The 26330-nt window shown below is 31.2% G+C and overlaps 1 protein-coding gene across 1 annotated transcript in view; it reads left to right on the top strand.

Moving 5' to 3' along the window:
- The window catches only part of LOC129976140 (glutamate receptor ionotropic, kainate 2-like), a 435413-nt gene that overhangs the window by 229355 nt on the left and 179728 nt on the right, over window positions 1-26330 (top strand). Inside the window, exon 4 of the mRNA XM_056089551.1 lies at window positions 3299-3477. Within this exon, the coding sequence (XP_055945526.1) occupies window positions 3299-3477 (179 nt within the window). The remainder of the gene's footprint in view (window positions 1-3298; window positions 3478-26330) is intronic.

Raw genomic sequence — 26330 nt, forward strand, 5'->3', positions numbered from 1 at the left:
ATAATAAATAAATAATAATAAAATAAAATAATAAATAAATAAATATAATAAAAATGAAGTAAAATAAATGAAATAAAAATAAATTAAAAAAATCCGACCAGGTTGCCACATAGGTGATGTTATCGCCACTCGTTTGGCGAGAATTCAAAAAGACGCCAAGAAGTGGATTGTGCTAGGATCCCCCCATACCATGTTATAGCAAATTCGTATTTTACATAACATTATTAACGTAGACTTAGCCTTGCTAAATAGATGCAGCCAATGAAATTCAATAACATCCATTTTTTTTCTAACTCTTCAAACAAAATTCTAGAGACTCTTTAATATAAACGCATATTTAGTGACATCATATATTGTCTTGAAAGAAGGGAAGTTTCAAAATTTTATGATACATTAATTTCATTTGAAAATAATTCATTGTTTCACGTTCCGTGAATATATAATCAAAGAACATCAATATCTTTATATAAAAATTATCTAAAATATAGGGTAGCGCTCTGCTTTCTGTTCTAACGCTCTGACCCAGTTCTGATTTAGTAATTTGTGTTTTTTAAGTACGCGAATAGTAAATGCAAGCAAAAATAATGATTAGTTTTTATTATGTAATTTTATTACGTAAACTTATTTTTAGAACCTAGAAGAGTTTATGAAGGCACATATGGATAGCAATATTTATTTCCATCGATAAGCAATATTTTTTCTGTATTTGGTAATGCATTTCTTTTCTATTATTAGATAATCATTTGTTTTCATCCCATCCTAGAAATTAGTTTTATTTCAAGTTTTGTGAACACATGAAAGTATAGAAACTCAAACTTTACATTTTCATAAACATCATTTTTTTATTCTGGATTGTAGCAAAGTTTATTGAGCTGAGGTGTGCATTATTTATTTTATATTTACCTTTCCATTTTCGTAGACTCGAGGACTTATATTTCAGTATTTTCTTAAATGAATCTTATCATTCTTGGAATCAATAAGGTCGTTTAAGGCACTTTTGGACAGATCTAATCCTATTGCACTACTGGACAAGACAACAACAACAACAATAAGTTTCTTTTATATAATAATTCTTCAATATATTTTTAATAGACCAGCGTTGTTGTTTCATTTTTTCATTTAACTTTTCATTTAATCATACTTAATTTATTCCCTGTCCTTTTTGTTTGGCACATTTCCATATTTTGGAAGTTTATTTTTTTAAAAAAAATTCCAAATCTGTTTTATATCTGATTTCCCTCTGCTATTGGACCACTATTTGTTTCAATCCGATTTAGTAATTAATATTGATTTTATTATTTAAGAACGATAGGGATAGAGATGGTCTTTTGTAAAGAGGTAAAACGTATGACGTTATAATTTTTATCTAAAATGTACTACAAATAATACTTTTTTCTTGAGTATTCTGAAATATGCATGGTATTTTCTATTGCATGTTTAATTAGTTAATCTGTGGTAATGAAATTTGAGATACTATCAACATGAATACAATTATCAAGGTGATCACATGTTCTAATACATGAAAAAGTATGAAATTGTCTGAAAATTGTTTGATTCGAAAATTAAACATGAAAAATTAAAAAGAACATTCAAAATTTGGAAAGAAACTAACACCTGTTATAAGGTATAAACGTAAGGCCAATAAAAGTTCCTTTATTTGTATTCACTGTGACTGCGTTTTGTGTTCTGTTCAATGATACCTGGTCCTACCACTGGTCTGCCAAATTGAATGACAACAATACCGTTTTCCAAGCTGAACTCACTGCACTTCATGAAGCAGTAAAATATACATCTCAGTTTTCATTCAACAATACTTTTAAAATACATGTTGACAATAGAGCTAGTATCATGGCAAATTCAAATCCAAAGACCACAAACCAAAAAGCAAGAGAAATTTTTGGTGTCCTGCTTTCAAAACCAACAATAAAAATTTCATGGGTTAAAGCACATGCGGGCAATATAGGCAACGAAAAAGCAGATCAACTGGCAAAGGACGCAACGCAAAATGGGCAATTTTATATGCAAACAAAGATACCAAAACCACATATAAAAGCCCTCCTCCGGAAGGACATGATTGAGGAATGGCAAGGATATTGGAGCAATGGTGTCACAGGCAGAAAAAATTTTTAATATCCTACCTTCAGTCAACCTTAATCCCACTAACTGGAACAGAGAGGAAATTATTTTCTTCTCAGAACACGGCCCTTTTCCTGCCTACCTCAAAAGGTTCAACCTGTCTGAGAGTGACCAGTGCAGTTGTGGTGGGATAGGCACCGCACTTCATTATGCTACGGAATGCATCCTTACAATCTCCTGGCATATGAAAAAACCATCACCAAGCCATGAACAGGAATGGCTGAAAAGAGTCGCCGGCAACTTCCTTTCCAGGCAAAAAATCCACAGTATAATCAAATTTATAAGTGGAAATAGAGACCTATTCTCGCCTCCATAGCACTCAACATCAAGTCTCATACCAAAAAAGACTAAGGGAAAAAACAAGCACTGCAGTCTCTTGTCACACATTTCAATCAAACAGAGATTTTCTTCATTTCCATTTCCTCAAATCATTTTCCATCTGATTTTTTTTTAACTGCATCCTGATCTACTATAACCTAAAAAATGTGAACACAGATTATATGTATATTTTTACAAATTTTATCTTTCAATCTGCATTATATTTCTAAGTTAATTACTAAAAACTATATTTCTAAGTTAATTACTAAAAATTATATTTCTAAGTTGAAAAATTATGTAAACGGTCTCATCATAATATAATTTCTTATATAATTGTAAATTTTGTAAATAGTTATTTTTGTTTCGTTTTCCTACTGTAAATATTTTGTTAATTAAATAAAATTCCCGTAACATGCCTACCAAACCGTTCAGTGACCAGAATGGTCACGGATACGGGGGTATGAGACGGCGTTCTGTTCTGTATTCACTGTGAGAATTTTCACCGGTTTTGACAGACCGATAGACTGACAGCAAAGAATCAGGTTTACATTCTTTTTTAATGTTATTTTTTCTTTAAATTTCAGGTTTGCATTCTTATCAAGTCAGACGAAGAACAAATAGATTAATGAAACGTTAAACTAAACAGATTAATCAAACATCGTAATCCTACGATGTTTTTGGACAAAATTATCAAATTCATTTTATTTTCTTTCAAAATAATTTTTTGAATGGTATGCATACATTTTCCGATGGATTTAATATTATTTTGCGTAAACTTTGGAAATCAAATTAACTTTACAAAAAATGTTTTCATAGAAATCTAAATCTTCCATTTCTTTTACAGCCCTAATCCGGCTCCAAGAGTTGTTAAAAGATCCCATCATCAAACTCCGACGAGTCATTGTGAAACAATTCGAAGAGAACAATGACTACAGAAAAACTCTGAAGGAGCTGGGGCGAAAAGGCATCAAAAACTTCGTAGTTGACGTCGAAACCCCAAATGTGCCATTACTTCTCAGACACGTAAGTGAATACAATTAACTATAAACATTCAAAACGATCCAAAATGTCTGCCCAGCTTGTATCAAGTGTACTTCTATGCGCAATTAGGATTTTGTGATGCGAAATATAAAGAAAGCTGAAATACTGTCGCTCAGTTTTCTGCTTAAATTTTAGAAACATTTGTATTTATTTTTTTATTTTTGCAACATTTGTATTTTTCTATTTTGGCAACATGTATATTTATTTCTTATTTTGGCAACATTTATATTTATTGCTTATTTTGGCAGCATTTGTATTTATTGCTTATTTTGGCAACATTTGTATTTATGTTTTTCAGTGCGATATCTCGAATCTCGATATGAAGCTAGTATATCCTTTAAAAATAAGAATTTTAAATCTGTTTTGTGACTCTGAAATTAAAATTAAAATAAAGATCGATCTTTGATTTCCAAGAAAATAAATATCTCGAGAAAGAAAAGCATTTTTTTCACAATACGTTCTATATTTTTCCTTAAACATTTAAAGCTAAAATTGTTTTCTTAAAAATAGTTGTAAGAGTTTTTTGAAGAATATTAAAGCAAGGAAAATCTTTTTCATTAGATTTTGAATTTGAAAGCTATAGTGTCAGGTTAAAAACAATACAGCCTTTATGGAACTTTTATGGCCTGTGTCGGGATAGCCTGGTTATTAGGGTGTTCTATTCGCATCCCTTGGGTTACGAGCTCGAACCCTGCCGGCCGAAGACTCTCCGTGTGTGTGGTGATTAAATTATTGGTGATCATATTAAAAATGATTTGACAGCTGATCGCTTAGAGCTAATAAGAATAGTGAGTAACAAGAAAGAACAATATGTTTTCATTGTTGAACAATTTGAAAAAAAAAGGAAATTCCGGCGGCCACAGTCCGAAATTTGGAAATTGGCCCCCTAGATCATGTGATTTAATACGATTGGATTTTTTTAATAGCGTTATTTGAAGTCAAAGCTCTATGCCAATCAGGCTACAAACAAGAAGGAAATTCAAAGCTGCATCAACGAGATTCAGCCACCTTTATGCAAAATGGTCATGGGAAATTTCGTCTAAAGAGTGCATATGCGCCAGCAAACCCGTTGTAATGTCATGATCTAAACCGATCAAATAACGAAGCAGAATTTCCAGACAATTCTTCATTTTACAGCCATATATATGCAAAGAAAAACTTGTTCTAATCTTGGTTAAATAAATATTTATTTACACCTGTAGTTGGAGATACTACAGTCAAAGTTGAAGGGTTTCTTGAAACTCAGTTGGTTCACGGACTCCGAACTCGTGGGTGTAGTCCAACAGGCTCCTGTAATTCGTTCCTTCTCTTCTCCTAAAAAAAAAAAAAAAAAAAAAAAAACTCTCCGCACTTTATTTCGGCGACAATCTCCGCCTCTTAATTTACATTGGTCATTTGAGCTCTCTTTCGACTAATCGGGGTTCAGCAATATGCTTTCTCAGTGGCGCCAGTGGCTCGTGGGAAGGTTCTTTCACAAAGAGAAACATCTAGCTTCCAGATGTTTGGACACCCCTTTCTCTTTGAAGGTAATATCAATAGCTCTTGGACGAGGAATTCCACATGTGGTCTTTCATTGTAGTGACTACTGAACAGATGCGAGGCCACCCAGGTGAAAAGATCCACCATCTGGCTATCTCGAGTTTAGTAAGTAACAGCGACGACACAGCTGGCTGTAAATGTCTTATCAGTACTGGGAAACGGGGAATGTTACACCGTGGATGCATGTGTTATTCCATGCTTGGTCTTATCCTGTGTACTTTACGATTCAATAAAAATATAACAATTTAAAGAAAAAAATTGTGTTTTTTAAATCAAATTCAAAATTGACTTTAACATGTTGTTCTACCGTATAACGCTCCATTTCTACTAACCTTAAACTATCAGCTATCAAATGGATTTTTTTAATAGGGTTGTCAACACTTTACTGCAAGAATAGTGGCAGATTCAAATATTGCGTTCATTTTGGGAAACCTTTATTTATATACTGTATATATTACTGAAAAATAGAAGTTTGTCTTTGTATGAAATAATTGCTTGCATGCCCTTTTTTCATATAAATTTGCACTTATTTCAAAAACAGATTACTAACAGTCCTTTTAATAGAAATATTATATGCTATTAGAGAATAAAAATATTAAATAAATGAATTTAGTTTCATAAATATATTAAACTAATAAAAGTAAACACTGACTTTGAAATTTATTTTTCAATGAATTAAAATTAAAGATAAAATCTCTTTTGAGAAACATTTTGCAACAATCCATTTGATCAGTGATTTTAAAAGTAACTTCAGAATGAGTGTTTGTAAGGATATAAAAGCTCTATTTAGCGCTTATCATAGAGATGTGTAACTTCGTTTAAACGAAATCTTTATTTTTCAAGCAACCGCGCTTTCTTTACAATTGAATAAAAACAACATTATTTATACAACGAGCATATTGGAATTAAATTAGTTTTCGGAAATTAAACTTTTAAGGAATGTTTTATATTCGTGAATTTTAGTTGAAGTGTTTATCTTTATTTTATTTTTTTAAACCTAAATAGTAATCTTTATTTAATATCAAGTCATAAAAACTATAATGAAAATTATCTTACTCATTTCTGCTTCATTACACCAGTCGTTATTTTATTGAACATGAGCTTCAGATGATCTGAAAGAAATAAGGTATCTGTCTATTATACAAAAGAAGGAAAAATAACTTCAAGGAAGGAACATTTTTCTTAGAAATGATCATTAAATAGAATTAATTCAGCTAAAAAGTATATAAAAATAAAGATTAGAAAAAAAAATAATGTGTTTTATTCCAGACTATATGAAAGGCCCGGAGCTGTCTAGGATTAAAACTCTTTCAAGGGCTTTTTTATGCAAAAACTACTTTTCTGTAAAGTACTATAATCCTTTTATCGTCTGAAGTCTGTCTACTTGCAGTATTAATATAACAAACTATTTTTTTATTATTCTGAAATGATTTATCATTGTCGATTAAAGTAGATCATTTTAGAAAACCCCGACAGCTCAATTTCTTCTAACGATTGCAATATTTGTTATATAATCATCAAACGTGACTCACAAACGTTGAAATATAAGTAAGGCTTAAACTCATTAATTAAATATTTAATTTTTCATTAATAAAAACCTTAAAAACAAATTAAATCTATAGTTTTTATGATGCAAATTATTAATCAATTCTGGTTCTAAAATTTTTCAGAGAATTTTGCTCAAGTGTCTTGGCAACATACCTTCGTATGTATTTTCGTTCTTCACCAATAAAAAAATACATAATTTTCTCACGGAACATTTATTCTCTGAATTTCTGTTTCAATCTGAGCGGTGCACATACGTTTTCTTTCGTCACAGTTAAATCACTAATTTAAGAGGACAGTGGATTATTCACTCAGGGTTATGAAATTTTTTATGCATATATATTAAAATATAAATACGTCAATTCTCTTAAAAAACATCTTAAAGCAAAATATATTATTAAAAAATGTAAAAGATATATAATTTTTTTAAATTTCAAAATATTGCAGAAAATTTAATTTTTAATTTTTCTATTATTTTTTCTTATTGGCCAATATAAATTTATTTGGAACAAAACTAAATATAATTTTGTAATTTCAATTAAATGCTAATTTTTTAGATATAATTTTATGCACACTTACTGAATTTTCATAGGTATTTTATATTTTTCTGAACTAAAACTACTTTTTAACGAGCTAAAAGAAGACTCGAAACATAAAATGCATTCCCCATTTTCATTTAATATTTGACCGAAATCTTTATTATCAATTTCATATAATTTCTTCAAAAATAAAGACACGAGGAGCATTTCAAAGATATTTAAATCTGATTACAATATCATTCTGAGAAAAGTCATTAAAATGTTTTTTTTTTTCCTCTTAACCCTTCATTTTTTATTTTATTGAACAATACATTTTATAATACTATTTTAGTTGAATATAAATATATATTTTGGTGAAAAAACAATAAAAATAAAATTGAATGTTTTCGTCCATTTTTGCCTATTTCAAAATCCACTGTCTCCTTAAAACAAGGAACAATCAATCCCAACATGTTATTGTAGGAGAGAAATTAAAAAAAATAGTAGTAGAGTAATTTAAAATTTCAGCATTATTCATTAAATAAATACCTATAGGTGCCTTTATATCAGAATTCTCTAAGTTTTTAAATAATTAATATCGTTTCAAAAATTGCCCAGAAGTGAAATTAATATCTTTGAAAAGAAAAAATAAGGAATTGTAAAAATATATATTTTCTGTAATAAAATATATACTTAAAAATGTATTTTCAGGAGTAAAATATATACTTAAAAATGTATTTTCTGGTATGAAATATATACTTAATAATGTATTTTCTGGATTAAATTTCTCGTATGTTACTACAGAAAAGAGGCAAAATATTGGTTTATTTTTCATAGCCTGAAGCAATATTTTTAAGTATTTTGCCTTTTAAATATTTGGCTAAAGAATAATAGCTTTACCTTTCTAAAGGAGTGTAATGAGTATGATTACTCAGTTGACATTAGTAATTATATTTTTAGTGGATTTATAATTACATATAAATATACTGTACTCTCTGGTAACAGAAACAAATACTAGTACAAGACATCAACAACTCCAATAATGATTCTTTTCTCGTTAAAGCCTTTTAATATCATAAGAATAATTTAAATATTTTTATCTCATAAATATAATAATCTGTGATTTTTATATTTATCTCCAATTCCTAATATCATTCGAGTTTAGTTTCTCAGAATATTAGAACACATGTTTTTCCTTCAAGGATATTTCTACTCTTGCCAAAAATTGCAATGGCAGTTAGTCATCAGAAGGGATTGATATGAAAACCAAGACATGCAATTAACTTATAAATATGAAGCAAAGTGCATGTTAGGATATTTTTTGAGAGTTCTCAGAAAAGCCCCTCCCTGTCGCGCGACCTATCTGAGCGAGCATCTCTAAAGAACAAAGTACGCGCCACGGATATTTAAGCAATCATACTTAACGAAAGCTGGAAGAACTTGGTATAAATTTATTGAACGGGCGTTTGAGGCTTTTTCATATTCATAGAGTTAACTTAAAATCAATAAGAAATTGTTTGGATTTCAAAGTAAAGCAAAACGATGCACGTCAGTCGCGATTTTTTTTTCCTTTTGGGTACCTGTAAGCTTAATTTGACAATATCTCAGCTGATATTACGCTAATTTTATATAATCATATATAGTTTCTCGAGAAAATTCTGATTGGCGATATTTTTGATGGATAATGAACAATGAAAAACATGATGAACAGTGGAAAACAATCCACACAAATTTTTTTCTGATAAAAAATGTTTTTCTAGAATAACAACTGTATTATCCAAAAGGATATTGTCAAAGAGGAATATTTCCGTTTCATGATTTATCAATGTTGTGTTTGAAATGCCCACTCCTAGTACTAAACCATTATTCAATAGACTTGTACGGGAATACTATTGAACTCCGTGTACCATCCATCATTGGCAGTATTTATTCTTGTGTTCTGAGTCTTCGAAGCAACTGTAATCGGTCTCTTGTCACTCCAAGCAATCATTCACTGATACTTCTAGCTTTTGATCTCAGTTCAGAGAAAAATCGAAGGACTGTAAAGAATATGGTTTTTTTTTTATGATAGAAAAGATTGAGAAAATATTATGAAATAAATTTCATAAAATATTTTATAAGCGCTTACAAAAATAGGAATTTTTTGATATTCAATATAAAGCGTTAGAAGTATATATGTGTGAATTTTTAATTCATAAAAGAAAGCGGTACATCAAAGAGAGATTAATGCAAATAATTTGGGAGCATAAGTTTGCATTAGAATAAACGCAGTAGGTGTTTTATATGATCTAGAAAATCCGATATTTTTCTTTATTGTGAAAATGTTCAAAATGTTTTCAGTGTTTTATCAAATATTTAAAAACGTTATTATCTGCCATCATTAAAATCAATGGAATAAAGATTGTATTTAATTTCTGTGTATTTACAACCCCCGGGGGATAAGTGCACAGATAATAATCCCTAGGGGGGGCTTGAATCCCCAGGGAGGACTTGAAATGAGAGCAATGAGGGACTTGAAATGAGATAATAATCTCCAGAGAAGACTTAATCCCCAGAGGGGGGACTTGAAATGAGATAATAATCCCCAGAAAGGGCTTAATCCCCAGGGGGGAGGGGATTTGAAATGAGGATGAGAAGCTTCCGCCAGGGTGGTTGGTTCTCGCCAGCCTCCTTCTTTTACTCCTCAAGTTCCTCCTTTTACCAGGCGTACTTCCTTAGGCAAGGGTTGTATTGTGGTCGGTAACGGCTCTTAGAACTACAATAATTCCCGTCAGGTCCCGCCCGTTTAATGGCGGTCCAGTCATACAGTTTTTTTTTTTTTTTTTCGTGTGTCTTCGAGGCGGGTCGACGAGTCAGTGATACGATATGACTTATCTGTAGACTTTAGATATAGAAAAAGAAAGCGAAATTAATTGCACATTGCGAATGACAATGTGCTATTAGCTTTCACGGAAGTGACATTTTCATTCTACTACGATATGTCATGACACTTGACTCCATCGGAGTGATTCATAAGCAGACTAAAATTAATTATTATATATATGATAAAATACGGCTTTAATTTTTTTCAAAATTGAATGCTGACTGTGGGAATCAGAAGCTGCAAGCTAGTGTAAATTCATTAAGATATTGGTGACAGATTCGATTGGAAAAGAAATCGTCACCTTGATATTTCGGTGTCTCGGATGTCTGCGGTATTTTATTTGAATAGACATTTGGGGCCCTTCAGTACTGTCAGGATTAACAAAAAAAAATCGAAATCAGAGATATAAATGAGAGAACAATAAGATTGGATATGATAAGGGGAAACCAGAATAGTGAAGCAGCAAATCCAATTATCAAACCAACCATTTCTTTTTATTTACCTAATTATGACTCAAAATATTTCCCTCTTACTCAGTTTTGTGCTGTAAGATTTTCGATGAATTCTTGGGTATAATCTAAAGAAATGTTATATTTATTTTAAAATGGAAAATAAAGTGTTTTTATAATATAATTTAATTAATTTGTTTCACTTTACACTTTAATTCACCCTCATTACAATTTTATTCACCCTCATTTAGTTTTGAGAAAATTTTTAAAGAACGAAAACACGTCAAATTTTATAGCTCTTGGTGCACTAGGTCACCTTTTCATAATATTTTGAACTACTTTTGCATCAAACGTCCAAGGTACAACTGTGTATGAACAAATTGCGTGAATCTAATTAATATAAAAGCTTGCCATGATTTTATTCAAAATATAGTAATCAAATCAAATCTTATAAGAAGTTATTTTAAATATTTCACTTACATGTCTTAATATTGCTTTATGTTATCTAAGGAATTTAAATGAAATTTAAGACATTTCCTTCCAAAGAGGATATTTCATCATAAATATTACATAAAACTTTTTAAAAAATAAGAGAAACTTAAACCCAAAGGAGTTTTCACAACAAAATTAAATTTAAAGTAATAAAATTTCACTTTCAATTTTCAAATATTTATTCTGTATCCTATCTTTAATTTGTATGAAACAGATTGTAATTGAACATCAATATTTTGAGAATTTTCATCCTGTTCTTTAAGATTATATCTTATTCTTCCATTTCTACATATTTTATGAATATCACATCCTTTAAATAAATATTCAATAATGGATCTGCTTAAAAATTGTGATATCTTTAAAAGGCTACTTTTTATTCTCAAATAACGGATTTGTGTGCAAAGACTTATTCCCATAAGGTGAAGAATCTATAAGCAAGAAATACCTTTCAAAACAAACTAACTCGTTTCAATCCATAAGCTCTTATACCTACGTAGTTATATAATAATTTTCTGTTTCACACATCTTTATAAATTTACATTTTATTTACATCTTTATAAATTTACACTTTATTTACATCTCTGAAAGATTTAAACATTAATGAATAAAATTATAAGATGAATAAAATTATTTTTAATTTGATTCACTTAGGTTATATAGGAGATTTCCTTTCAATTCTGAACTTAAATGTAAATAATATGGAATGCATATTTACATTCAAGTCTTATACAAATAATTTTTTTCTTATTCAAGTCATTACATATATATTACACTAACGTCTTTTATCCTTTTATACCATAATATTTATAAGTTTTGAGCTTTAAGATATATTTTAGTTTATTCTTTTTTGCTCAAAATATATTATATAAAATTTTATTTCTAATTGTCAAATATTTCTCTCTGATTTGATTTTAAAATGATTTGGATTTACATGTTATTATGAATAGTTCAAGAAATGTTTAGAATTCTGAAATATCCGATTAACAGAAATATTACTTTTATGTAATGCACATGCCTAAATAATTTAGTTAAAATACTATTCTTACATTGAATATAAACGAATGAAATAGAAATACTTATTTATGTGTTTCAAAATAAATTTAAATTAAATAATTTTTTTATTGAATTCATTTAAGATTCTTATTATTCTGAAAAAATGAATTTTAGTAATTGCTTTTAACGATTATTCAAATATTCTTATGAATAGATTTTTTCTTTATAATTTTGAAGCTATTGATTGTCTTCCTTAAGGGGAATTTTAATTTCTTTTATAATGTTACGAATCTGTGATGCGGCTTTCCAGCATAGTTGGTTCCATGAGAGGTCCCAGAGCTTGGCGTCAAACTTGGCGACTTTGGCGCCAAAATAGATTATACCCGAAACATCGATAATTTTCCCGAACCGTCCAGTAGAAACCGAGTTACGCTTCAAACGTTCCTGCTTGGTTGAGAGGCTTCTAGCCCCGCCTCCTGAGACCTATAAAAGGAAACAGTTCTGCCGCTGCCGAGCAGTCATGAACCAGTGGAGTGCGAGAATAGTCGGAAGCGACAGAGAAGAGAGAAGTCGGAATCGACGGTAAAGAACTGGCCATCCAGAGGTAAGCGGAGCAGCGATGGAGTGAAGCTAGTGCTGAACTAAGCTGTGAGCTACTATTTGCAGTAGAGAGTCTTGTTGTATGGTGCACGTCTCGGCTGTAGATAATCGTCTTCTCTGCTGTATACAGTTGTCGTCCTTGTGCTGTCCTGTGTGTCTTCGTGTAAATAAACGTCGTTGTTTTATTTTCTACTGCCGCCTGATGATGGAGCGTTCTCTACACCATATAACTCCCACTATCCAAACGAACCCCGGAAATTCCGTAACAATATTATATTAATTTACCGTAAAATAGCAATTTAATCTCTTGATTATACAATCAGAATACGTCACGTTTTTTTAATATTGTCAGCTTATGAATTTATATTATGTTTTTGCACCCATTTATTTAGAAGAATGATCCATTTTCCGAATGTTTTATTATTTAAATTTTTTACAATATTGTTTTAATATTAAATATCAGCTGCAGTTAGACATAGAATAAATTCAAAGAGTGTTCTCGATAAAACTGTGAAAACATTGTCATTTAAGATTTTTATTGGCAGTAAAAGTTTTAATTTTGAAAGAAAAAAATGATAAGTTCCTTTAATGTAGAACTTAATTTTATGAATTTCACTACATATCTTATGAACAATTTTTATTCTATTTAAATTCTGTAATTTTAGCCTCTTAATCATCGGCGTCATTTGAAAAACCATCGAATTATAGGAATTTTTTTTAGGATTACACAAAAAATACCGATTTTTAGAAATAAGCTATAAGATTGAAAATCAATTCAGAATTTTAAAATATACTTTTGGAATGACGTCATTAGAATAATGTAACTCAAATAAAAAAATAAGTAAAAGTTTCTTAACAAAACATTCATCAATTGTTATTCGGTTTAGCATACTTTAATTGAAAATAGAAAATCAATACTCTCGCAGTATCAAGAAGGATTGAAATTATAAACATCAGCAATTTCAAAATCTAAATGTTCTTTTTTTAAGTATGAAATTCCCTGCCGTTCTAGCTTCGAAAACCATTTAAAAACTTCTTATCAGCAAAACTTTTTCCAATAGTTAACAAAGCATTTTTCTTTCACCTGAAGACTATCTAGCCATCTGCATCAAAAGAAGATTCTGACACGCTTCTAGACATAGATAGCGTCTCATTAAAGCACCATTTTTTTTTCTTGGTGCTACTATCTTGAAGCCTCCGGTGAAATAAGAACAATAACATTCTAAATCGATGTTCATTGATTTCGGAGGTGTTAATTCAAGCTGTTTTTTTTTCAGGGTTAGTACCGTTAAAACAACGGTTTTTAGTGATTTTATTTTTATGATTTTAGTTTAAAATGTATGTGTGTTGCAATGCGCAGATGATATAATGCTGCAGGGGAGTTGAAAAGTTATTGACAGTTGAATGAATCTAAGTTACAAACCTAGAATTAAAAGAATTGTGGTTTTTTTATCATGCCTCGATGCATGGCTATCGCTTACAAGTTTGATTAAAATAATTGTAAAAATTGATTCTTTTTAGAGTTAAGTGCAATGAATTTGTTTTCTGTTTCTGTTAGAATCTGTTTTTTTTAATTAAAACAAAAATATAAATTTTCCAGTAATATGTTTCCAAATAAATTTCCAATTTGTGGTTGGGAATTCAGTTTTTAAGATGCAAAACATCGTCTGAAGTTCTTATTACCAAATAAAACGTGCTATTTAAAATACTGACAGTTATTATGAAAATATTGATTAATTCCTTTTTTTATTTTTTTATAACTAAAATGGGTATCGTAATTGTTCAGATAATAACTACTCACATATTATCGTATCTAATAAAATTTCAAATCTAATTCAATAATACATTTTTTTCTGCCGAATTGAGTATCTTCGCAACAAATATCTTCCATTTCATTGAACAAATTCTGAAGTTTGTTAATGAAATCTTTATATTCTGATTTAATCTCTTTCCTGGCAATGCATGGCCATGTCATTTCTACAACTGGGAATTGAATGTTTAGAACCTAAGTATTCGAAATAAAATGGAAATTTTAAAGCAAACAATACAATAGGAAATTTGTTTTAATAGCTATTATCAGAGCATTAGACTTTGCCAAGAAACTGATATAACTTCCTGAAAATAAAGCTAAAAACCTGTTTGTTTTCATTTGCTCGTTCATAGATAAGTAGTATAAGATACTTGATATCGTCGTTAATTGTTCAATTTCAGTTAACGAACACTATTGTACTTGATAAATATTTTTCACTTATTGCCATAGATTAATGGATTCCCCAAAATTTTCTAGCATATTATCTAATAAGCACGTCATGTCATAGGACGCCTTGTATGGCATTAGCGTACAATAGTTACGAAATATTAAGTTTGGCGTGAATTTGGCATTTTTACTGAATCATCGTGTGATTCTTGGCGAGTTATTTGGCGATTAATCTCTGTCATGTGGTTAATAGTATCCAAAAATCGAATTTGTGCTTTAGACACTTTTTTTATCAAACGATTCAAACAGAGATTTGACGCAAAACTGCCCTTGTCACAAAATCACAAATCAAATTTCATATATTGAAGTCATTCCGTTTTTAATTTATCGTATTTCCATACTCGTGAAAGTATATACCAACAGACAATCAACAAGTTGTTGGATTTGGTTCAAAATTTGGCAGATAACTATCTACATTATTAAATCAGTGCACCGAATATTACCTGTCTAGCGATTTTTGCTTTGTAATTGTCGTATTTTAGTGATATGAGATGCGCTAAGGATAGAACCTGGGACCTTGTGGTTAGCTGTCCAGTAACTTAACAATTGTACCAAAACGATCGTTCGGGTAGAAGAGTTGTTAACTGGATTATATGCTATTCACCACAGCACTCTCCCTCCAGTGAGTCGAACGATATGGCGTTATATTAAGTTATTAGTAGTAGCTATTGTCTTAATGGGCCTGTACCCTATTTGAATAGCTCCAAGCGTTATGGCGAGCGTGTGTTTCTGCTGATGCGCCAAGTGTGTCTGGCGACTTTGGGGTTGCTGCGTCACGTGAGTCTGACGACTTTGGTTGCGGGTAGATGGCTCCACAACAGATATACGAAGGTTGAAGGTTCAGTGTACGAGGTCACCAATTTAGAGGTAGGTGAATGCACGGGGATAGAACCTGGGACCTTGTGGTTAGCAGTCCAGTAACTTAACAATTATACCAAAACGATCGTTCGGGTAGAAGAGTTGTTAACTGACTTATATGCTATTCACCACAGAAATGACTTGCATTCGAACCATCAGACAGACGGATTTCCTCTGAACAGATTTTACACAAAATTTGTTAGAAATCTGCAAATTTGGTGTAAAGACCGTATACCAAATTTCAACCGACCAGCTCAAAATGATTTTGATAAGATATATTTGAAACATACAGATATTTTCCAAAAACGTATTTTTTGAACTCAGTTAGGTCTAAAACTTGGAGATTTAGTCAAAATCTCGATTTCAAAACTTTTGAACGTTTACTATACTTTACCTTTAATACGCATACAAGAAAGTGAAAATTTGTTGTGAATGTATACTGCATAATATTGTAGACGCTATAAAACAGACTGCATTGTTTTGAAGAAGATTATAAGTGTCCTTGGCGACCATCCTAAATTCCTTTTTCAGAAACATATGCTGATAATACGATTTCTTTATTGCAATCGTAAACTTTTATGCAAAAGACATAATACGACTTGCGATCGACGTTTTGAAAAATGATTTTTTTTTAACACATGATATTTAAAGTACTATTTTAAGAACATTGTTCATTATTATAGGGTACAAGATTTCAGTTACATTGGATGAGATACTACTGTACATTTGTGTAACTTTATTAAGAAGCTTCAAATATAAAATACAAATAAACAACTGAATTATAAGAGTGGAGATGTACAAGCAAATTAGGTTACAATAAGTAATTAATAAAATTAAATTGATAAGAATTAGTTTTAGCGAATGATGTGAACATGATAGCAATAAGAGTGAAACATTTTTACGTAGGATTGAAAATTTCATTTTACATGATTCCATTTATAGGAAAAAAATCCAACTTAAACAGCGAAATTCGTAAATAAGATGGCCGAAAAAGTATTGAAATTTGCTATTACAGATAATATAATATAATAGATTAAAGAAATAAAGGATTAATAAGTTATAATAAAGATGATTGCTTATTCAAAATATGAATTCCGAAAACATTAAAAAATGGAACTTTGTTTATCTCTCCTTTTCTTTAGTTTGTTTTGTTTTCAACCGCCGAGAAAATTCTCCAACGACAGTAAGAAACAATTAGAAACAAAGTCCACAATACAAGTTACATTATTTTAGCAAATGACAACAATTTCAAGAGATCTGTACTAAATTATCTCCATTTAATTTATGAAATTTCTCTAGTGTAAACGAACTCTTTTAATTAATAACTTGAACAGCGAACAGTTTTTATTTACTTAAAATATTTCTTGAAACAAATTAATGGCATTTTATTTTGGATATTTACCTAGACTCTAATTAATCACATGAAATAAAATTCAAAATTAACTAGTTGTTCTAAATCCTTGTCCCTGAAAAATAATGAAATGCATTATACAAATAAAAGAACTTTCAAATAGGCTTAGTGAATAAAAATAGAATCGTCAATTTTGTTAGTCACGAGACAAATGCATGCATTTTAGTATCAAAACAATCAATATGCTTAAGAAACTAATTACTAATTTACAATAGCTGGATAAATATTTGAAAATTGCGTTTAATTTATTAAATTTCCTTGATATTTGTTTGTTAAAATTTCGTTTAAATTCATTTAGGATTAAAGTACTTATTTCTTCCTTTAGGAATATTTGATAACTTTTTTCAAAATCGCAATGCTAGTTTAAATGTTTTGGAATCTGGGAACGCCAGAAAATAATTAAGCAATTCATCAAAATACATTTCATCGGTCTTTCAATTTTTAATTAATGAGTGTATTTATTCCAAAATTAGCTTAAATTAATAGTATTGTGAAACAAAATAAGAAGTTTATTAAGATAAATTATTGTTAATTTATATGCGAATTTTATTTGTACATTTATAGCAATTTATTTCTTTTGTTTCATTAACGTACCATTTCAAATATTTCCGTTGCATATTTTAGAAAGTACAGGGTGGTCCAAAAAAAAACTTCCCCTATACATGAAACCCTAGCGGCCTATCCGCTCAATCAATCGAACCAAAATTTCAGACATGGTTGTTTGAAGGTATGCGCTGGAGATTGTGAGGATTCTAAACAACGCAGAACTCACGGTTACGGTTACAGTGAGAGAATTTTGAAATTTTCGAATGGCAACGCCCACTTTTTCCTTGCGCAAATTGATCAGTGTATTAAAAACCACAAATGGCGTTGGAACGATTAGCGTGTGACGAAAATTGCCGCCGTAAAGCATATGCAAAGAAGAGCATTATAAAGGACCAATGACAACACAGAGAGGAAAGAGAAAAAAAGTTTTTATTGGAATGGAAAGTTATAATTATAGCTTTTCAACGTGTTCATCTTCGCAGGCGACAACGCATTGCATTCGGGAGATTGTGGACAACAATGCCGAACGTAACATGAAAGGAAGAATCTGCATAACTTTACGTGTTATCGCATCTTGCAATTCTGACACAGTTGCAGAATTCCATTATTCCTGAATTGCAGCAACGAAATGTCATTAGGGACATTGTATAGATGCAAGATGGGGCTCCTCCACACGTCGCCCAATGTGTTCGATCAGTGCTGCAACAACACTTTGATGATAGTGTCATCTCTAGTAACTTTGCCGTTTCGTGGCCACCGCGATCCCCCGACTCACTCCTATGGATTTCTGGTTCTGGGGTTATCTGAAATCTAAGGTGTATACGCCTGGTCCACGAGATGTGTCAGAATTGCAAGATGTCATTACACGTGGAGTTATGCAGATTCATCCTTTCATGTTACGTTCGGCATTGTTGTCCACAATCTTCCGAATGCAAGGCGTTGTCGCCTGCGAAGGTGAACACGTTGAAAAGCTATAATTATAACTTTCCATTCCAATAAAAACTTTTTTTCTCTTTCCTCTCTGTGTTGTCATTGGTCCTTTATAATGCTCTTCTTTGCTAGACCGCTAGAGTTTCATATATAGGGGAAGTTTTTTTTGGACGACCCTGTATATAATTATGTGCTTTTGCTGGAATGGCATTTTTGAGGGGATTTGATACAACGCCTGCATCTAAGATTGTTTATTTTATTTTCTATGTCAGAAAATCTGAAACTTTTTTGTCAATGAGAAAAAAAAAATTAAATTTCAATCAACGGAAATACCACTATAAATTAGTATTGTGTGTTGTTTATGCCGACGTCATGGCCTAGGGGTCGCGCGTCTTCCCTATAATCTGGACGTCCGGTGTTCAAGCCCTAGTTCGGCATGGTTGTTCTTTACCCTGTATTCTATCTGTGAGACGTGTGAAAAATACTCCCTGTAAATAGGGGTTCTACAATCGAGTGTATGAGTGTGGCCATCATATGAGCTATAAGTCAGATTTCTGCCCTCGGGTGCTCAGAAGCCTTTACCCTTCAGAAGCTACTGCACAAACACGGTTTAAATTGCTGAAGTCGTCGTCAACGGGCTTGTTTGTGACAGAGACATAAGAAACAACAACAATAGTGTGCTATTTATTACATTAATTCTTTTTCAAAATATGTTTTAGTATTTTTAATACTGAAAAACCGAAACACTTTTTTTTTTTCAAATTTTTTTACCGTCATCAAATTTTCTCCATAGCAGCCCGATATTTTCATTCATGAAATATGATTCCCTATATTCTTTTTCAGTTCAATGAACGATGGCAAGCGAAGAAAAATGATAAAATATCTTTCTCCTTTTTTTCTTTGAGCACCGATTGACCGTGCTCAATGTCTACATAAACATGCCTTCACATCCTGCGAAATGACTTACTTATAGCCGGACGGAATGCAAAACTATACTTCTCAGTTTTATTCTATGCTAACTGCTGTGGGTCGGACATTAGCAAACAGCAAGAGTACATAAATAGAGGGTTTATTTCTTACTATCGTTCAGCCTTCTGTTTTTGTTTCGTGTTGCTCTTGAAAGAAAAGAATATAATCAACAATTTTGTTTGAAATGATTAACTCATTTTTCTTTCGTTAATGTTTTATTTAACCCTTTAAAGGGCCATTTTTTTCTAGTCATATTGTGATAAAATATTTTTAGGCTTGAAATTAGAATAAGAAAAGGGATTCATTAAGCTTATTAGATAAATTTAATTTGATTAATTAATTAATTACGTATACTAATAATGAAGAACAAATCAAGCACATAATTTTGTGTAAGATAAAGAACTGAAGGATCTAAGTTTCTGTCTTTCTAAAACAATTTGTCAGAACTGATGCCAACCTACATAAATTCATACAAAGTTTGATAAATTTGGTGGGAAGCATACTTCCCACGGCCCTATGAAGGGTTAAACTGACATTTTATTTACATTGATGCACAAAAATGCTTTCAAGTCAGAAGTTTAGTTTAGTTATATTAACGTCCCCTTTTTAAAGCAACATTAGAGCTATTTTAGAACGGACCTCTTAATTTTGAACCGCAGTCAGATGACGAGGACAGAATCTGAGCTGGCAACCCCTATACAAACTTCCAAACCACGCCAACCGAGGGCTTGAAGGTCAGAAAGAAAATAATTTTAATGTGAGGGATTGGTTCAAAAATGTGTTCAGTCATACCAGAAAGAACACATTAATTACATCAATATATTCTTACATAAAATATTATTAAATCTGGAAATCTCTTTATTGTATTACATCGGGGCAAAACTATAACTATAAAATCTTTCAAAAAATAGCAGATTATATATCTGCTATTTACATAATAGGTGCGACTCCAAATTCCATTATTTCCAAAATTTCCTTTTCTTGTTCACTCTTCAGTTTGCAAAAGTTTGAACTGTTTGCAATTCGATAAAATATTATTGCCGATTTATAATATTGCTATTCTGAGCAGTACATCTGATAATAAAAACGATATCGCTGTCACAGTTAGCTGTAGCGTTTGCTGAATGAATGACTGGTCAGTGGCTTCCAGCCAGACCGATTACGTCGGTGACGATAACGAATGCAGTCACTTTGGCGACAAAAATAAAGGTTTTCGAATATCCAGAAATCTGGGTAATATCTATATTATTAGCCATGCTACAGATTTTTCAAGATCTTTCAGAGCTTTGCCACGGGAGCTATCAAAGTGGGGCACCCACACAAAAGGTAGCAGTTGAGTAAATTCTAACTTTGGACTGCTGCTCTTCTTCGAACACTTTCTGAGCTTTTTGTGTTGTTATGGTTGTTTAGTAATGATTTGATGCTTGCATGTGTTCTTTAATTTCATTATATGCTATCTTTACTCACTTAACAATATGTTTTCTATTTTCCTGTAGAAGATAATGTGTCATAATCTGATATCGAGATTGCTACATTTTCTGAATACTGCCAATGGATATTTTGTACCAATATTAGCGCACCAAATGCATAATGCATTCGTTATGTGCATATCTTCACAGATCGAGTGAAAGATTTTCTTTATAAGAGAACGATTAATCTTGCTAATTATCACATCTATTCAAATATTTTACGGTATCAAGTTTGGGTATTATATTTAAACAACACATTGAATTTTCTAGTAATATCACCACGAATTACAATAATTGAAGGTTAGTTTCAGCAATACAAGTGATTTTCGAAGATTTCTCTTTGCTCTCATAAAATAATAAAAATAGGACATTCTTAAAAATTATAAGGAAACTATAAGAAATAGATGATACAAAATGATATTTCTTAATAATGAGAATAGTATGCAATTATGTAATTTAAAAAATCGACATATGCATTTAAAAATCATTGTATATTTTCTGTATATATAAAACTAAAACATTAAAACATCATGTCTTAAGGGTTTAAATCTTAAAATTAAACTAAATCAACCAATTAATTTTCGTTTCATAATAATAATTAAGTCGACCAAATTATTTCAATGATTTTCAATATTTACAAATTACACTCATGTTCAAAATTAAGGTCACGAAAATATTTTTCAAAGTAATTCTAAATAGCTACCAATAAAATTTAATCAAATTATATTTTGTATATTGTGAAGGACCGGTAACACGATATTAACCTTTGTTGTGGGAAAAAAATGTTGTTTAGCATTAGTTTTTGAGGAACTACTAAAATTAAACCGTTTAGGCATCTGGGAGTTTTGCCTGCAATTCTGTGAATATTGCATTAAAACAAAACATTTAACCTGTTTCCAGTGAGAATGAGTTCTCATAATCGTTTAGACGATTCCTTGAGATGGAGAGCCGTTGGCAGGTTTGAAGCAGAGAAGTCTCAGGCGGAGGGGGCTCGATGGTTACAAGTGGCACCGAAAGTGGTATTCAGGTTGTGGAATCAATTCCAAACAAGTGGTATTGTAACCAGGAAGGCCAGCCAAGGCTGTCTCAGAGCAACGACGCCTGCACAGGATCGCTATTTGGCATTACTCGCACGACGTCATAGGCTGGCAACGGCTCCTCAACTTGCTCGTGACCTTGCTGCTGCTTCTGGAATAAGAATTTCCAGACAAACAGTATGCAGACGTCTAGCAAAGAGGGACCTTTATGCCCGGCGACCAGTTGAGTGCGTCCCTTTGACTGCATCCAACAGAAAAGCACGGTTGTTCTGGTGCCGAAAGCATCTGTCTTGGGCACAGCAAGAAGAGGGGTATGTTCTTTTCAGTGATGAGTCGAGATTTACCACACAGAGTGACACTAGTCGAATCTTCATCTGGAAAGAGCGAGGAGCTCGCAATCATCCCTCCTACATAAAAGAAATCGACAGATTTGGTGGCAGAGGAATCCTTGTCTGGGGTGGCATAATGTTGGGCAGTTGTACACCACTGCACGTCTTCAATGCGGGTACTGTCAATGCACATCGCTATAGGGATGAGATCCTTGAAGCCTATGTGAGGTTGTTCCGTGGTGCTTTTGGCCCAGACTTCATGTTTATGGACGATAACGCGAGTCCACACAGATCCCAGATCGTTGATGATTTTCTTGAGGAAGAGGATATTCGACGTACGAACTGGCAATCGAGGTCTCTGGATCCCAATCCTATTGAACATGTTTAGGATGGTCTCGGAAGAGCCATTGCACAGCGTAACCCCCTCCTAATACCCTCCAAGAGTGAAAAGCCGCGCTTTGGGAAGAATGGGCTCTGTAGCCCCAAGAATTTATCGACACCCTCATAAACAGTATGAAAGCTCGTTGTGAAGCCTGTATAGTAGTGCACAGTGGTCTACTCCATATTAGACAGGCTTTCCCCGATATAAATGCTTTATCTCTGATTCATAATGTAACACTTTTTGATATACCCTGATTCTTAATTCCCAATTAAAATATTTTCCATGTTGTTATGTCTCTATGTTCTTTCTTCCATTGTAGTGTACCTCTGTGCCAAATTGCGTGGCAACATAGTGAACAGTTTTTCATTTTTCGCAGATTTTATGTTTGTGACCTTAATTTTGGACATGAGTGTATTTAATATACAAATGTTTGAAGAAAATTCATTAGATAACATTTATTAAGTATTTATTAACGGTTTGATTATCAGTTATTAATTATCAAATTGCTAAGCTAAAAATACAGAAAAAGGGGCAATAATTGTTTACTTTTGTTAAAAAAAATTATAAGATTGAACGAACAAAGATCCTTATTGCATAATGTCCATCTATCTCTATTTTAATGTTGAAAAACTGAATTTTACAGCTAAAAAGAAGAAAACATTTTGAATTTATCAACATCCATTAAGAGGGATGTAAATTTAAGTTAATGGAGAGAGTGATTAATGCCTTTTCTTAGGTTAATTAATAAGACGATGTCTTTCTTTCAACACTCTCATTAACGGTGATAAAAAGATGTGTTCCAAGCCATCGACATGAATCATAATTACCTTGAAGTCAAGACTTACAGTTATACATTATACCATTTTTTGCTAAAAAGAGTCAATTCATTTAATGGGAATTTAATATCCGTCGTGAAAAGCTTCAGTCGATGTTGATTAATATGAAATTCACGTACGACATTTGATACTTCTTCGTAAATGAAAGGAGTCACTTTATGTGGATCATTAATGATTACTGTGTTACATCATTGAGCTTGCTGAATGAGATTAGTGATCATTAAATCCTTGCCCTATACATTAATGTTCCCTTTAACAAGTGGAAACTAAGTCAGCAAGTTTGAAATCCCAGATAAAGGGAAAGAATGTTCCATTGTTATTTGAATTGTCAACTCTGAATTGAGATTCTTGTTGAACCAGTGAAATAATACATACGAAAACAGCAGATTTTATCTGAAAAGATGAGAAAGTTGAGTTGGCAATTGGTGAAGAACACTCGAATCATTTCAAATTGAATTTTAAAAAAATAATGATATTTTAAAATCTTTAAAATAATTATCTTTGAAATGCAATTACTATTCCAAAAAAGTGAACGTTCAATCAGGTTCTCTAAGCATTAAATCTTGTTAGTAATTATTATAACTAAGTACTCTGTTTATAAACACAATTCGGACAGTTGTCGAATTTGATTTAAAGGTATTCTTTTAATAAAATAGAAACAAAAAATCATTTACAATGAAAATCGGTAGTAGATTTTTGTTTGTGAGAAAAAATAATAAGGAACAATTTAAATAACGCAGGAAAACAAACCGCTTTTGGCGATCGTTTGCTTCGCCACTAATGGTCACTAGAAAATTGAATTGACATTTTGTGTAACTATATCTGAATAGTCTAAAAAAATATTTTCATTTATCTTTAAATTTTGGTGAACAAGAAACTTATACATTTTTAAAAGCCTTATACAATTTTGTTCATAGTGCTATATTGCCCTCATTGTTATCTTTTATATATCTTAATATATATAAATTACGTGTCACGTTGTTTGTCCGCGATGGACTCCTAAACTACTTAACCGATTTTAATCAAATTTGTACACCGTCTGCAGTTTGATCTAACTTAAAAGATATTATAGCCCTTTTTTTGAATTTTTAATTAGAATTTTAATTATTAATTAAAAACTAACTTTCCCGGCAAAAAAATCTTTTCATTTTCTCCACCGCCAAATGAGTACGGCTTTAGTTTTTTTTCCCAACAGTCACGAGGCTAGGCTTAAGATTTTTCGGCTGATTATTTGAAACGATTCTATTTATTCTCTTAATGTTTGATGCATTTAAAATTAAACATTGTTAATGAATCGATCTTTCAGATTCATTCTTAAGTACTTTTGAATTAAAATAAAACAGAATAAAGGAAATTAAAAATTTCTGATCTGCATAGCGTTACCCCAACTGGCGTAGAAAAACTCATGCATTTGCGTTACCGTAACAGGCGTTGAAAATTCACGCATGCGCATTGTGTTCTGATTGTTGACATGACAACCATATCAACGGATGATTTAAATTATTTTTAGGTTAGTTGCATGTTTTTGTAATTAAATTGCATTTATGTTAGTTATATATTTTTTGTATACGCTTTTAGTTTCAAGTACATCGTTTTTTTAGTTTTTTTTAACCTGTTTTCAACCGATTATTTTAAACGATTCGTTTTATTTTCTTAGTGTTTGATGCATTTAAAATTAAACATTGTTAATGAATCGTTCTGGTCATAATGAATCTGAGAATATTTTGTTGACAAATTCTTGAAATATTACATAAATTAGGAAAGATATTCTTTAGTGCCCATAAAGTTTAAACGCTCAGTGACTGTTTTCAGTAATCATATTACAAAAAAATACTTTTTTTTCAGTAAAAAATATTATTATATTAATTGCAGATTAATCCTTTCCACTTTAATTTATAGTATAAATTCTACGGGAACTAACAGAAAATGAGAGAGATATATATTACGTTATGACTGAAGGAGTTTATAATATTATGAGGGAGTTATATGACTATCAAAATTTTAAGTTTTAAAATATTTTGATGAAGAAGCTATTAAAGTAGGAATTGCATAAATTATTTAATTATTAAAATTTGAACGAACATTAAGATTGGCGAACGGACTGGTCGCCAAAGGCGGCTAGTATCTTTATATATCTATATGTGCTCTTATATATTCTATTATACAACAGAAAGGAACACTAGTGTATAAAAATGAACACACTTAATTCTTTTTCGCCGTTAATAACTTTGAAGCTAATCTTTAATAGTATGTGCAAGAAAATTTCAAAAATGTCAAACAAAAGCCGTTCCTTGCACTGCAATGTGCTCACTATGGAAAAATATATCAAATATTCATACTCATCAATGGAAGAATAATTCATGAAATATACAATGAAGCCAATTATAATTTCTTTTCAATAATTATTCTCTCTATTATTCTCTAAAACAAGCTTTAAAATGTTTTTTTAATTGATTCAATGTAATAAAAATATCTTGCATCATAAAATTTAAAAACATTAAAGAAATAATCTTTTAAATTTCAAAATTTTGTAAAAATTATTTTTTTGCAGCAATATTTTTGGAAGTTGATGAGGAAATACATCAAACTATTGGGCAATATTTGATTAAAATTCAATTTAAAATTTCGACGTGTGCTCTAATGTCACCTTTTCCACCTATAAGTTATACATGTCTCAGTTTTGATAAGTCTACTTCAAACAGTCTGGTCTACTGAGCGCTAACATACGCACACACTCATTTTTATTAGTAGTAGTAGTTTAAGAAGAACTTCTATAACTTGCTGGTCGTATTTCAAACAGCTTACCATATTA

Source organism: Argiope bruennichi, chromosome 7 (genome assembly GCF_947563725.1).
Source record: "Argiope bruennichi chromosome 7, qqArgBrue1.1, whole genome shotgun sequence".
Taxonomy (NCBI): domain Eukaryota; kingdom Metazoa; phylum Arthropoda; class Arachnida; order Araneae; family Araneidae; genus Argiope; species Argiope bruennichi.